The sequence below is a fragment of the Euprymna scolopes genome, chromosome 7, assembly GCF_053919585.1.
Source record: "Euprymna scolopes isolate OS-2025 chromosome 7, ASM5391958v1, whole genome shotgun sequence".
Classification (NCBI taxonomy): domain Eukaryota; kingdom Metazoa; phylum Mollusca; class Cephalopoda; order Sepiida; family Sepiolidae; genus Euprymna; species Euprymna scolopes.
Window position 1 is genome coordinate 147,400,576 of NC_136488.1, and position 14,356 is coordinate 147,414,931.

The 14,356-nt window shown below is 33.1% G+C and overlaps 1 protein-coding gene across 4 annotated transcripts in view; it reads right to left on the reverse strand.

The window, feature by feature from the left end:
• LOC145280041 (cytosolic carboxypeptidase-like protein 5) overlaps positions 1–14,356 on the reverse strand; it is a 216,394-nt gene that overhangs the window by 33,784 nt on the left and 168,254 nt on the right. For all 4 annotated transcript variants that reach the window (XM_080131707.1, XM_080131710.1, XM_080131709.1 and 1 more), the window contains exons 12-13: positions 9,918–10,042; positions 947–1,002 (exon numbers count right to left, since the gene is read on the reverse strand). In XM_080131707.1, the coding sequence (XP_079987833.1) occupies positions 947–1,002; positions 9,918–10,042 (181 nt within the window). The remainder of the gene's footprint in view (positions 1–946; positions 1,003–9,917; positions 10,043–14,356) is intronic.

Consider the following 14,356-nt stretch of genomic DNA (forward strand, 5'->3'; position numbering starts at 1 on the left):
TACAGACTGGAGATTTTCCTCTAGAGTTTCTGCCTTGTCCTTGGATATGTGTTCATTTGTTTTACCCTTGTGCCTTTTATAGAGCATGGTATCGTTAGAAATGATAAAAAAAAGTGTAATTTATGACATAATTCTCTGATTTTATAAGAATATTTTAGCAATACATCTAAAATAAATAGCAAGTGCAAACACTGGAGAAGCATACTTATTTTCCTTATCATTTTTGATAGCGAGTGTATACTACTTGCATACACATAATCATGGTGTTTTATAAATTTAAAGTATTTTAACTAAACAAAATTCATTTTTATCCTAGAATAAATACAAAATTTACAAACTCTTTAAAAAAATAATGTCTTGGAAAAAGAATGTTCTAGCGTTTACACTTCTTAATAGTTCAATTTTGCCACCTTTTTTTTCTTTTTATTGTATGCAGTATATTTTCGGCAACCTTGTAACTTGTTTCCTTTATTTTGTCCTCACATTCCATGAGCAATGTTTCTGACAAAGGGAGAAGAACTACTGTTTTCTGGGTCAAAATCTATAGTGGGGCAGGTTATCTCAATATTCCATAAGAATCATTCACTTAGTTCTTGTATCAGCAAGTGAAGGAGTGTTTCAGCAATCTGACCCACTACTATTCATCTAACACTTACCATTGGTTAGGTTTTTACCTTGAAGTAGTTTTTTTTTAGCTTCTTACATCAAATGGCTTCATGCCTTGTTTGGAGCGATTTCCATTAAAAAAAAAAATTGAATGAAAACATGTCTGATAAATTTTACTATGCAAGTTTATATGAATTAAAAGTAGATATTTTTTGCAGAAACAAACCAAACACTTAAAACAATTTACAACTTGTTGATAGAAATAATTTAGTCATATATTGCGAGACAAATAATATGAAAAATTATACGTTGGTTTGCTTGTGAGATGCGATATACTCACCTTGTCTGCAACCAACAGATTTACTTTCCTGGGACCTGATGGCAATCTCCGTGAGGCTGAAAAATACATGGATCAACATAAATTCGTAAAAAATTAAAAACAAAATAAGTGCCTTCAGTAAGTTTTTTATTTTTTAATAATAACTTTTATGAAAAAGTCTGGAAACTTATTGAAGGCACTTCGCAATTGTAATCTATTACATTACGACAGCGGTCTGTGTTTATGTATGCCCAGCTAAAACTCTAAAACTACAAAACAAACACCCACAATGTTGATATTTTCTTGAGCAGAGTTGTTTTGTACAGGCATTTAAAATTGTCATAGACTCTTTAAAATTCAGTATGCTATTACTATACATCTTATGAGATAATTGATCAATTTTTATGATTTCAAGTTCAAATGAACAGCAACAGCAGGAATTGGAATACACTCTACTAAAGCCTGATTATCACAGCTTGTGAATTTCAATAATGCAATCTGAACGTAAATTCACTTTAGAACGATATGCAATAAAATTCTGTTTTAAATTCAGAAAAATGCTACAGAAACGTATGGAATACTTCAGACTGCTTTTGGACCATCTTACATGAATCAAGCATCAGTTTTTTAGTAGCATAAAGAGATTCAAAGAAGGCAGACAGTCTGTGAGAGAAGTAAGAAAGTCAGTACACCAAAGTTGATTGGCCAAATAAAGAATTCATGGATAAGGACTGTCTTGTGTCTATAGAGACAATAAGTACACAGTTTGATGTCAGTGTGGGAACTGTACACACAATATTTACGAGGGACTGAAGATGCGGAAGATTTGTCCCAATGGTGCTCCATCCTTGTCACAGACTATTTGACCATAATGGGAATCAAGACAGTTCCTCACTCTCCCTACAGTGCAGACATTGTTCACCAAGACTTTTGGTTATTCCCTAAGCTCAAGAAAAACATTAGAGACTGTTGTTATGAGACAATCGAGTAGATCAAAGAGGCTGTGATGAGAGTCATTGACATGCTCACACAAGAGGACTTCCATGGGGCCTTCCAGAAGTTGTAGGAATGGTACGTGCATTGCAGCTGGAGGAGATTACTTCGAAGGGAAGTGTGCACTATCAATAAAAATGCCCATATGAAAAAGTCTGGAAACTCATTAAAATGCACCTCGTAAATGTAATCTATTACATTACGACAGTGGTCTGTGTTTATGTTTATGTATGCCCAGCTAAAACGCTAAAACTACAAAACAAACACCCACAATGTTGATATTTTGTTGAGCTGAATAATATCTAAAATTTAGGAACAATTATTCATTCTTTGACCCTAAACTGGCAGAGATTTCATCAAGAGGGAGGGAAGGGGTACATTTGACAGCTATTTGATGTACTAACTAAAGGGAAGTAATTCAAAATATTTTTAAAGGTGTTATTTCTCTTATATCAATTCATAGCTTAAGTAATCTATAAAAACGAGTTGTGTGTGTGTGTGTGCAAAGAGAGGAATGAGTTGGGTGGAGAAGGGGTTGGGTTGGAAGAGAGAGGAAAAACAGGAGAAAGGGTTTTAATAGAAATATGGGTAATATGTAGACACAATAGCCTAGGACAAAATTACCGCTGAATTCTTAGAAAGAGTCCAACAAGTCTTGAAAATGATGTTTATAACAATGATTTCATGCAAACTGAGGAAATAATAATATTCCAATTTATCACGAAGCCTTCTCACGATTTCGAAATGATTCAATGAATTACCAAGTGTCGATTAATAGCCAATTCTTGGAGGTGTGAAATCTGTAATTTATCATGCGTATTGAACCGTTATTCACGATCAATTAATGATTGTAGATGGAAATGTTCAAAAGATGGATTTCATCATTTAATACATAAAAACTTTTTAGGTGAAGCAAACTTTCCTTACAAACAATTATCTTTCCCGCTTAGCAGCAAAATTACACCCCTTCACTGTTGAGGTCCCTAAATGGCAGAAGGCTTTCTACTCTAATAGCTTCTTCCCTAGAACAGCTAGACTTTGGAATTCTCTTCCTGCTACCTGATTCCTTGACTGTACTGATATGCAGAAGTTTAAATGTAATGTAAACCAACATCTTGTTAATCTTTCTTAAGCATGGTCCCAATTAGTAGCCCCTTGCATCCAAATGGTGATAAGCATTGTTTGGGGTGAACGTAAGTAAAAAATAAAAAAAAATAAAAAAGAGTAAGGATTCCTCTAGTTTTTACATAAAATTTGAACTCAAAAGTCCATTACCAAAATATGTTACACTTTTGCCCCGGACAATATTGGGTTACCCTGCTAGTCTATTATATGAAGTGCAGTTGTGTATGTGCGCGTTCATCTAAAAATCAGAAAATGCCCAAGACATACCCACAAGGCTATAATATTCTTTTTCATCAGCATTGTCTGGGAGAGAATATGGACATAATTTGTTTTGTAATATTTATTCTTTTAGGAGTCATCAGGATCAGAATTAGTAAAAGGGGATGGAGTCAACATTTAGGGATATTTTATCAAACTTTGATGTAAAATTTAAACTAGAATACATTTTCTCAGCTAAGATCAAAGTCTAGTATCTTCGGTAGGAGAAGGGCAAACCCTTCTTCAGAAGAAGCGAGTAGAGAGAAGGAAAGAGGGAAAAAAGGAAAGAGGGGGGGAAGGAAAGAGAAGAGAAAAGGAAAGAGAAGAGAAAAGGAAAGAGGGGGGAAGGAAAGAGGGGTGGAAGGAAAGAGGGGGAGGAAAGAGGGGTGGAAGGAAAGAGGGGTGGAAGGAAAGAGGGGGGGAAAGGAAAGAGGGGGAAAAAGGGGGGAAAAAGGAAAGAGGGGAAAAAGGAAAGAGATCCAAAGAGAGAGAGAGAGAGAGAGAGAGAGAGAGAGAGAGAGAGAAGTTTTAAAAGAAAGATGTTATATACACTTCTTCACTCTTCTATTATGTTGTCTATGTTTCTGGATAATGTCGAATAGCCATGTTAATTATTTAATAAAAGACTTAACGAGCTACAGAACTATAATAAAGTTATTTCTGTTGAGATTGCAATCTGAGAAAGGGAGAAAGATACATAATGCAGCACGTGTGTGAAAGAAAAAAGTGTGCTGTGAAGAAGGAAAGAAACGTAGTACTGCTAGAAAGACTCGGTGACAGTGCCAGGCAGGAACCCAGGCAGCGAATATCTGATGATAAATATTACGAATTAAGAAGCCAAGAAAAGAAATGGCAGATTTTCCACTATTTTTTAAATGAGATTACCGAGAAATATGCTTTGGGTCACCAGTAATAAATATGAGGAATTAACAGCAAATTTATGTGTTCCGATCTTATGAAAGATGAGAAGAATATGAACGAAGAAACGAAATTTATCAATGCAAACTCACTGTGACATTGGATGGCAAAAATGTGAGAAATTGTAAAAAGAGTGAATAGTCAAACCCCATCTATAATATAAATCTCACCTGCCTTAAACTTTCCACAGAGGCGACGGATTTTCACGAGATCAGTATCATTTTTGAAGCTGGACCCGTCAGATGACAAATATCAAAAAAAATTAGCCATAAATATTAATTCCTTCACCCTCAACTGGAACCTTTTCTACAGGGAGGGGTTGCTTTTTTCCCCGATATTTTCGAAAGTCATCCCCTCTTTTCGATTATCTAGCCTTAATTTAAACCTACGTCACTTTGGTTTGGTGATGGACGCAACGGCAAACACGTCACTTTTTTTTCACATTCTTTTTCTCCTTTGCAGTACAGGTTCGAGTCTGCCTGCCTACTACCATTTTTTTTTTTTTTGCTTAATACACACCTCCAAACATCCGAGCAACACCAGGCACCCAGGCTAGAATATATAAGAAAAAAAGAAAGAACTTGTGAGCTCATCCATCTTTCTTTTCTCACACAGACAAATTTTCATAGATATTTTGATTGTTGATACGATTTTTGCTCAGTAAATTTGATTTTAACATAAGTTACTTGTCCAATAACTTGATTATCTTTTTTTTGTTTTATTTTTCTTCCTTTTAGTTACATGTATAATTAATTTAAATTAATAAATTTGATATTAATTGTTCAATGTTGTCTCTGTTTTTGCATAGGTTCATTGTTCAACCTTTTTACCTGTGTCTTGTCCAATACCTATGTTCAATGTCATTTTTTCCACGAATCCCGGGGAACTATTTTTTTAATCAATTTTGTTGCGTCATTGTTGTTGATTTTTTTTTTTTTTTTACTATTCCCAGCATATTTTGAGTTGTAACAAATTGTAAAATGATCCATTTCCTCAATGATTTTAACAACAGATTAGATGTGTCTTCCATTTTAGGTCTGAAGTGAAAGTCAGTTTTAAGAACTTATCAAAGGAAACGGCTTCCCCAGAGAGAGAAAGAATCATTCATTTCAAGTGAATCAAAAACAAGGATCAATGCATTGGTAATGAAAGAAAAAGAAAACTTGGTATTAAAAGCATTAAATGCAACAAGTCACATTTTTTTTTCTCATTGCATCACATGTTCCAGGTTAAAAGAGAGAGATTAGCAAGGTCTTGATCACCAATGCTCTTCGAAATGTTGCCATAGACAACTGTGTCATCTATATAGTTAACGAATTATTTCAGAATATGCTTCTATGTATTTAAGATTTCAGTCCATTAATCACAACTTTTATTGATGGAAAAAAAATTTGGTGGTTGAAAGACAATTCCAGATACACGATTGTTTACAAGCTTATGAGGCAAACTGTGTGCCAAATTCAAAGGCCTATCATGAATTATTGCCTTAGAAACAAAACTCCTGTCGATATATTCACTAATTCTATGGAATATTAGTATCCATGTCAGTTGTTGGTTTTACATGGTGAAATATATATTGCTTGCAATTAAGTAGATTGTTTTTGCCGAGGTGATTGACAACTTATTGATTTATCACAGATTCAAACAACTTAATCATGACGCACAAGAGACTCATCAGTCTGTACTGAGATGCAGAAGACCAATCTCTAATACTTTAAAATCTTGGGCAGGCTGACAGTTTTCCAAGAAGATAGAAAGCATTTCTCTATTGAGCGACAATTGAATAGATTTGTAAGAATAAGAGTTAACTTCCAGCATCAAACTTAAGTACAATGACAGGAATGTTATCAGAACCAATTGATTTGCTGGCATCAATCTTAAGTTTTGCAACATCTCAGACTGATATCACAGAGTATTTCCAATCATAGAGAGAAATTCTATAGTTAGTTAGTAGTTAGCACTGATCTAATTCTATAGTTAGTTAGTAGTTAGCACTAGTTAGTAGTTAGCACTGATCACAAAAGGTAGAATTTGAGACAAAGTTTTTTTTTTTTACAAAACGCTTGGTTTTATTATATGCTAAGGAAACCCCTCTGTTCCATAAATGATGGTTGAAATGAAATCCTTACATCTGCTTATTATTCTCCTAAAGTGTCCACAACCAAACCTCTACTCAATAATTCTGGATTTAACAAATTGGGCATATGGCTCTTTGATGCGTTCCCCAGCACTCTCCAGCCAAAAACAGATGCAAAACAACTTGTAGAAAAATAAATGTCTTTATTTCTTTTCCAAAATGCTGCAACTACTAAAATTAATTGTTCGCATGTAGCAACGAGAAACTTAGTGACGATGTGGAATAGAGAGGGCAGTGGTTGACGGTGGTCAGTGGACAATCGAGCGGTGTCCCAACAGCCGGGCGCATGTCTGTTTTCTCTCCTTCTGCCTCTGAAAAGCTACCCGCTTTGTTTATATCAGTCTCGAGTTCCCCGATGCACCTGCGATGTCAACGGCTTTAACCTGTGACTCCATCAACGTGTACATCTGGCCTCCGCTACCATTGACAATCCAACACATGCAGATGTTTCCGCACAATGAACTGTGCGACACCTTTCTCATTTCCTATAACCCATTTGCAGTGGTTGCAGGCAGTTTTAAAGGTGAGTGGTTCCAGAATATCTATTCTGTTGATAACTATTGAAACAGTATTTTCTGTGAGTAATAAAATTGGCACACTCAGATATTTAATCTCTATTGGAATTTTTCTGAGAGTATGAAACTCAATACCATCCATTAACAATCAAATATATTTAATGCGACACAGAATACATTATTTCTGAAAATAAAATGCACAGGAATTTCAGAGATGAGTGATATAAAACTATCCTAATCAGCCCTTAAGTATGCATAACTTCCATCCCAATCATCATCAACAGTCCTGAGGTGATTACTTCAGCATCCTACAAAGCTAAGAACTTTACATTAAACTCCACCTTGTGTGATAATGGCCGTCTATCCCCTGAATTTCCTCCCAGGACTGACAATACTCTGAACAACATCTATACATCTGTCAGAGATGTCTCCAATTTTATCAAGAACCTTGATTCCAACGAAGCAATTGACCCTAACAACATCCCAATGATTGTGCTAAAAAAAAGTTACAAGTGGAACTAGCTCCAATACTAAAAAAGTTATTCAATCTCTCCCTTAAGGAAAGATGTTTCCCAACACCTTGGAAAACCTCGACTGTTTGCCCAATATTTCAGAGAATGGGTGATTTGTCTTCAGACAAATCAGCCCCCCCCCCCCGTGCATCATGAGTAAATTGCTTGAGTCCATGATAAATAAAGAAGTTGTCAACCATCCCAACAAAAACAACCTATTCAGCGACATGAAATATGGTTTCCATTTCAGGAGATCAACTGCTAATGTGCTGACAGTAATATCTCTCAGGATTAGTGAATCTATCAACGAAGGCCTCGTTTTTAGAGCTCTTGACATATATAAGGCAATAAGGCATTTGATAGGGTCTGGCACAAAGGTCTACTTTTCAGCCACAGAATAGCTGGAAATGTTCTCTCAACCATCAAATCCTTTCTTTCTGAACAATCTGTCTAAGTGGTCATTGATGGGCAGAAATCCAAAGCTCGCAGTATTAATGTAGGCATGCCTCATGGATCCATCCTGAGCCCAGCTCTCTTCCTGATGTTCATCAACGACCTCCCAAATCACATTCTTCATTCATGCATTAACATCTATGCAAACGATACTACCATCTATAGCAACACTTCAAAGGTTAATAAAGATGAGGATCTTGCAGATTCTCTCTCCTCCGACCTGGAGTATGTGGTACAATAGTGTAACAATTTATTAGTTACCTTTAATACATCCAAAACCAAACTTCTATCTTTTCACTACCAACGCTCAGACGCACGCTTGCCCCTAGTTAAAATGAATAGTTCTCACCTCAATGAAGTACTCGGCTTCAACAAACTCCTGACCTGAAACCTGCTGTTTTCTAGATCGAAATCTATCCATCTAACATTTATCATTTTTAGCTCCTTACATCAAGTGGCTTCATACGGTTTCCATTAAAAAAAAAAAAAGAAAGTTAAATAAAATAAAAAATAATAGTAAAAACTTGAATCTTTAGGAATGATAACAAAAAAATGGCAATTACCATTCATCTTCTATAACATTCTCCATTTTCAACTAAATATATACATTTCTGTCTCAATAATTGCATCGTAAAACATGCGACTTCCTCAGCAACCTTGGTCTGTTGTTGATGACGCACCAAACCAGGGACCATTGTGAATTGATTTGATTTTATGAGTGTCTCTACATCACCAATATTTATGAAAACATCTTAAGCCTGTTCTCAGCCTACAAAGCCAGCAAGATATTCAATTAAACTTTCTGATACTTGAATATTGATTTTGAAAAAGAATATTTTTTATTAATTAATTATTATTTACCTCCACATTAATCAATCCAACAATAAAACATTATTAAACTAAAATTTTCAAATTTCCAATGTATTTTCATCTAAAAAAAAAAAATTAAACTTAATATATCTTATAGAAACCTTTTCAATAATTTGATATAAGTTTAATATTTTGGTAATTTTTAAACAAGATTCAGAGGGTTTTATAAGTACACTAGACCTCCAGGGTTCTAGACGGCTTGTTGAGTGGATGACACTTAACAACTATATCAATGGAAATAAGCATATTTTTACTTACAACATTTTTCTGTAGCAATCCATTCATAAATCAGTATCGTGTAGAAGGTTCGAACAAATGAAAGAAATGAAAGAAAGTGATGAAATAAAATATACATGATTTTAATTGAAATTTTATATTCTTTAAGTTTAAAAGTATGTATTTTAAATAAATGGTGCTAAACAAAATGTTTACCTTGCAGCTCTCTTCAAGATTGAGATGCTCAATGTAAACATTGTCCAAGTATTCCATACTGGAACCTTCTCTTATCTATATAATAAAATTGTCGGACAAGATGCTATCTGTGTGAATTCACGTTCAATGTTATAATTTGAAACAATTGTAATGTAATTAACCGTCATAAATATCCAATTCGAATGAAAAATTTACTTTCACCATGACTAATGTTTGTGCAAAATTTTTTAAAAGTCCAAGACATGGTTATTGCAAAAAAATGAACGGATGACTGATTTGATGTCGATTTTACCCCTATAATACCCCTGTAGGGGAACAACCATAGTTATCCCGGAAAATCTATTCTGGCAAAAATTTACTTTCACCATGACTAATGTTTGTGCAAAATTTCTTAAAAATCCAAGGCGTGGATATTGAGAAAAGTGCGAACAAACAAACGGGAGTGAATTACTAGGTCCAATCCTTCTTTTGTCGGGAGAAACGTAACCAGCTTTAAATGCTACAGTTTTGGCTTCAATTCTAACTGATGGCACCCAAATACGTTTTTTTACTTTTGAAATCACGACTATATAATAATATATACGAAATCTGGACAAATTAAAATATCATATTTAAGCGTATTTTACACTCGGGCATAGCCGGGCGACCCCCCCCCCAACCCTCTGCTAGTATAGTAAAAAAAAAAAAAAAGAAAAAAAAAGAAACCTGTGATATGGATTATCATCCATTCATGATCATCCATCCATCAAAACCTCAAAAATAAACAAGTTCAGCTGTACCTTCTCGAACTGGATGCAGTTCTTTCTTTGTAGCCAGCATGGATACTAGATGGGTCATGTCTGGTACTGGTCCACTGCCTGTTGAAGAGCAGTTGTCAGTGACACGTGTTAAGCGAGTTGATGCACTGCTCAAGAAGAAAGAAAAGCAATAATTATGAAACTAATAAGCATGAAAATGAAAAATTAAAAACCACAGAGTAAGAACTTTTCAAATTTTTAGAAAATACATTTTTTTCTTTAAACGAAGAATGATATTATTGGGGAACAAATTAAAACAAAAAATATTAAGCCCAAAGGATTTATTTTCATGGATTGGTTTGAGTCCCAACAGAGAACCTAAAAGTTGTTCTTTCAAAATATGGATAATTCCTTGGGACGATATTTAGTAGTTTTATAAATATTCGTGCATTTGTGGCAAAAATTCACCCAAAATAAAACATTTTGAGTGAAAAAATTTCTAAAAAAATTCACCTTCCAAAAAGTTTCATAGTAATATGTGTGGTAATGTTAATAATGGCTTAAATAAGTCAAACCAAATATTTTGTGACCCCAAAAGCCAACAAACCCCATCGCACAAGTATCACATATTTCAAAACATCCAAATTTTTAAATTACAATTTTCCTAGAATTTTCCAGAAAAAAATAAATTTCTCAGAAATTCTACAAGGAAAAGAATTTTACTAGTTTATAAAAACGTACCTTCAGACAATGATTTAAGTCAGTTAAACCAGTCATTATATATGGCTGGATAGGTTTTTATTTAGTTAAAACAGTTTGTAAAAACTGTCTGGTGATGAACACAAAATTACTAACATTTCTCTTATATCTATTAATTTGAAAGTTGAGAGGGAGGAGTGATTCGGGGTCATTAAATTTTTTTTTTTTTTTTACAACTTAAATGGCTGGAAAGCAAGAACATAATAAAATCCAAGATTTACAAAATCTATCCAAAATAATAAAAACTAGCAGGACATATATCCCAGCATTGCTCAGAATAAAATAAAGTTGAGATGGGGGAAGAACAGACAATGAAACCAGAACGCCTTCAATAAACTTTACAAGTTTTTTTTTTTTTTTTTGGTTTGTTTTATGGTGTTTCATTTGTAAGCATCCTAACACACAGAGTTTAAGATTTAGAATAAACTTATGTGAAGATATTAAAAATATGAAACAATCAGTATATAGCTTAAGAAAGGTAATCACAAACTATTAAAAAATTTGAATTTATCTTTTAATTTCTAAAGTAATGAGATGAATTATTTCACCCCACCCCCCAAAATATCCTGGCGCTATCAGATCAAACTGATCTAAAATGCACCAAACATTAATGTTATTTCCTTTTTTTTCCTTTCCTTTTGCATGTTCTGCAAAGTCAAAAATAAAAACAATTTTCCTATACAAAAAAAAAAAAAAAAAACAAACACCATGAATAAATATGTGAAAATATATAAAGAATTTGAAGCATAAAAACTTCTTAAAAAATTACTGAATTCGTTGCCTTCGTTCGGTCTCAAAAGACAATGGATACCCTCCTCTAAGGGTAGCTGCATTTGTAATTGTGAGGCAAGAGTTGTGCAATCTCCAACCACACCCCTCCTTAATTGACACTGCTTGAGTTCAGCAGCAAGAAGTCCAGGACAACTGGAAACAATGCAGAGATAAGCAGAGACCACATACACCACCTGGAATTCCGAAATGGTCACCCATTTTAAGACTGACCAGGCTCAACATTGCTTAATTTTGGTGATCTAACATGAACTGCTGTATACATGTAATTATGCATCATGGATTAAGCATTAAATAATGTAAAAATGGTTTCTATGTCATAAACCAAACCAAAAGAAGCACGTTATACAATTTGTAGAAAAGACACCAACTTATAATATGTTGTGAATAATAAGGAATTTTTGGTGTATTATTGATAATGTTCCTTCATTCTGTGAATGTAATTTTATCAAACGGTTAAGATGAAAAATTTAAGTGACCGGGTAAAACGATAAATTTGTCACCATAAAGAAAACAACACTACAGCTTTATTTTAAAAGCTTTTATTGAAAAAAAATCAATTCAGGTAACTTGATTATGTAGTAGAGCTGACATGTATTCAATGTCAATCACCACCTCAATACTGGTCTGGAACTGGGAGCATGCTTTTTCACAAGCACTGGCAGGAGCTCAGCGAATACTCGGCGGATGACAGCGATCAGACTGGTTTTGGTGTTGTGGGAGGTTATGTTGGTGATGTTCTTGATGTATGACCAAACAAAGCAGTCCAGCGGGGGGGGGGGCTAGTAAGAGAAGAGTACAAAGTCGTAGCACTTGTTCTGAAGCCAAGCTTGGGGAATTAATGCATCTGCATAGCATGCTGTAACTCACTTTGGACTTTAACACACACAAGAACATTTATTTTTTATTTTTACATAATTCATTAAAATTTGTCTTCTAATCATGTCAGCATCTTTTGGCTTCTTTTGTTACCATGATGGAAGATGCTGACTTGATGTTGCCAGAACTTGGGGCAAAATCTGAACAAATACTTTTTTTTTTTTTTGTAGTTGAATGCATTTTACTGAATTAAGCAGTGGCGGCTCGTGCATGAAACTATGGGACTGCAGCACCCCCAAGTTATTTCTACACAATATTAATGATAAAATTAAAAATAATACGTATGTTTATTATTATTATTATTATTATTATTTTATTTTTTCTATGTGTACATTATAAAATCATTAACTTTAATGTCGGTATCTCCAAATTCATATAATAACAAAAATAAAACTTGCTTGGAGCTGTGAAATTCACAGTTACACTTTCTTAATGAAATTCTCTTGTACGCATGCGCGGATTAGACGCTTTAGGCAGCCGATGAAAGCTGCTTGAAGAACTGTCGTTTGGCGCAGTTCCGTGTCGTGAAATTCGTTGTTTGCTTAGAGTGTGCGCCTGTATAAATATGATAACATTGTTATTGAAAAAAAAAAAAAAAAAAAAGGAGGTTTACTTATATTTTTAAAAATTATTATTAAAATCTGCACATAACGTGTTCTTGTACATAAAATATTGTGCTATCTTTTTTTTAAATACGCACACTTTTAGTGTTGGGATTTAAGTCGGTAGCAGACGGAAATATATAATATGCAGAAATGTTTATTTTTATTTATTAAAAGTATTTGGGAATTTAGCAGTGAAGCTAACACGCGGCCAAGAGTAAAAACCAAATATACAATAAATAAATTTTACCATAAAAATAAAGTTACTATTCCATCTACCTGCCTTTTTGTTTGTTTCTTTAAAGTAGTTTTAAATGCTATTTATTTTGTAACAACTAAACTTTACAAAAACAACTGTTTACATTTTTTTCCTAGAAGCAAAAAAGCGAAGAAACAGTTTATGTTGAAAATATATTTTAGTTAGAAATCTTTTTAGCGTGTATGTTTTAGATATAAAAAAATTAGCATTTCCGACAAGGACAATGTTAAAAGTTTTACACTTTGAAAAATGGATTTTTTACACAAGATTTTTTAATTAAAATGTGTTTGTAAGTAATAAAAAAACACAGTTTTTTTTTAAATAATTATGCATTTTTAAACTTTACATTGAATTTGTTAGTAGATGGGTCAGATAATACGCATAAAAAAAAAGTAATTAGAAATCCTTCTGGACTGAGAAAATTTTAATTTTTTGTTTTTTGGGGAAGAAAGCTACATTAAAATTCGATGTTTTATAATGCTTATATATGACATCCTATTTTCTTATAATAAATCTCCACTTTATGTCGATCTTTACCGGCATGGGAAGGTCAGTAAATAGCCAAATTTGTTCTTTTTATATGAAAAGCAAGTTGTTAAAAGATTTGTAAATAAAATTTTGTATGTTTAAATATTTTTGTTTGTTTGCTCACTTTATTAAACTGTAAACTTTTTTATTTTGCATTTTATTTACAAATACGTTTTGTTATAAATACATCTTTAAAAACAAATTTTGTAAATAAAACTTATTAAATAAAACGCTTTTTTCAAATAGTAAACTCCTAAATTAACCCTCGTAGGGAGGCAGATAAATTTCAAAGTTTTTCTTTTTTGTTTTTATAAAAAATAAGTTATTTTTAAAAATGTTTCTCGTTTGTTTGCAAAAAAAAAAAAAAAAAAAACCCCCGCAAACTTTTATTTAATCTGAAAAGGAATAAATATATATATTATTTTTATTCTGTAAAGTGTACATAATTTAAAAAAATCTTTTTAATAAAAAAGTTTTTGCGTATTATCCATTTCTGATTGATTATTTGTCTTTGTTATATATTTGAATATTTATTTGAATGTTTGTTTATTATTTGATTAAATATTTATTTATATATTCGAATTCTTTAACACGATATTAAAAAAATGCGTAAAATTTTTGAAGCAGCACCCCCACTAATCTCAGGCACGAGCCGCCACTGGAAT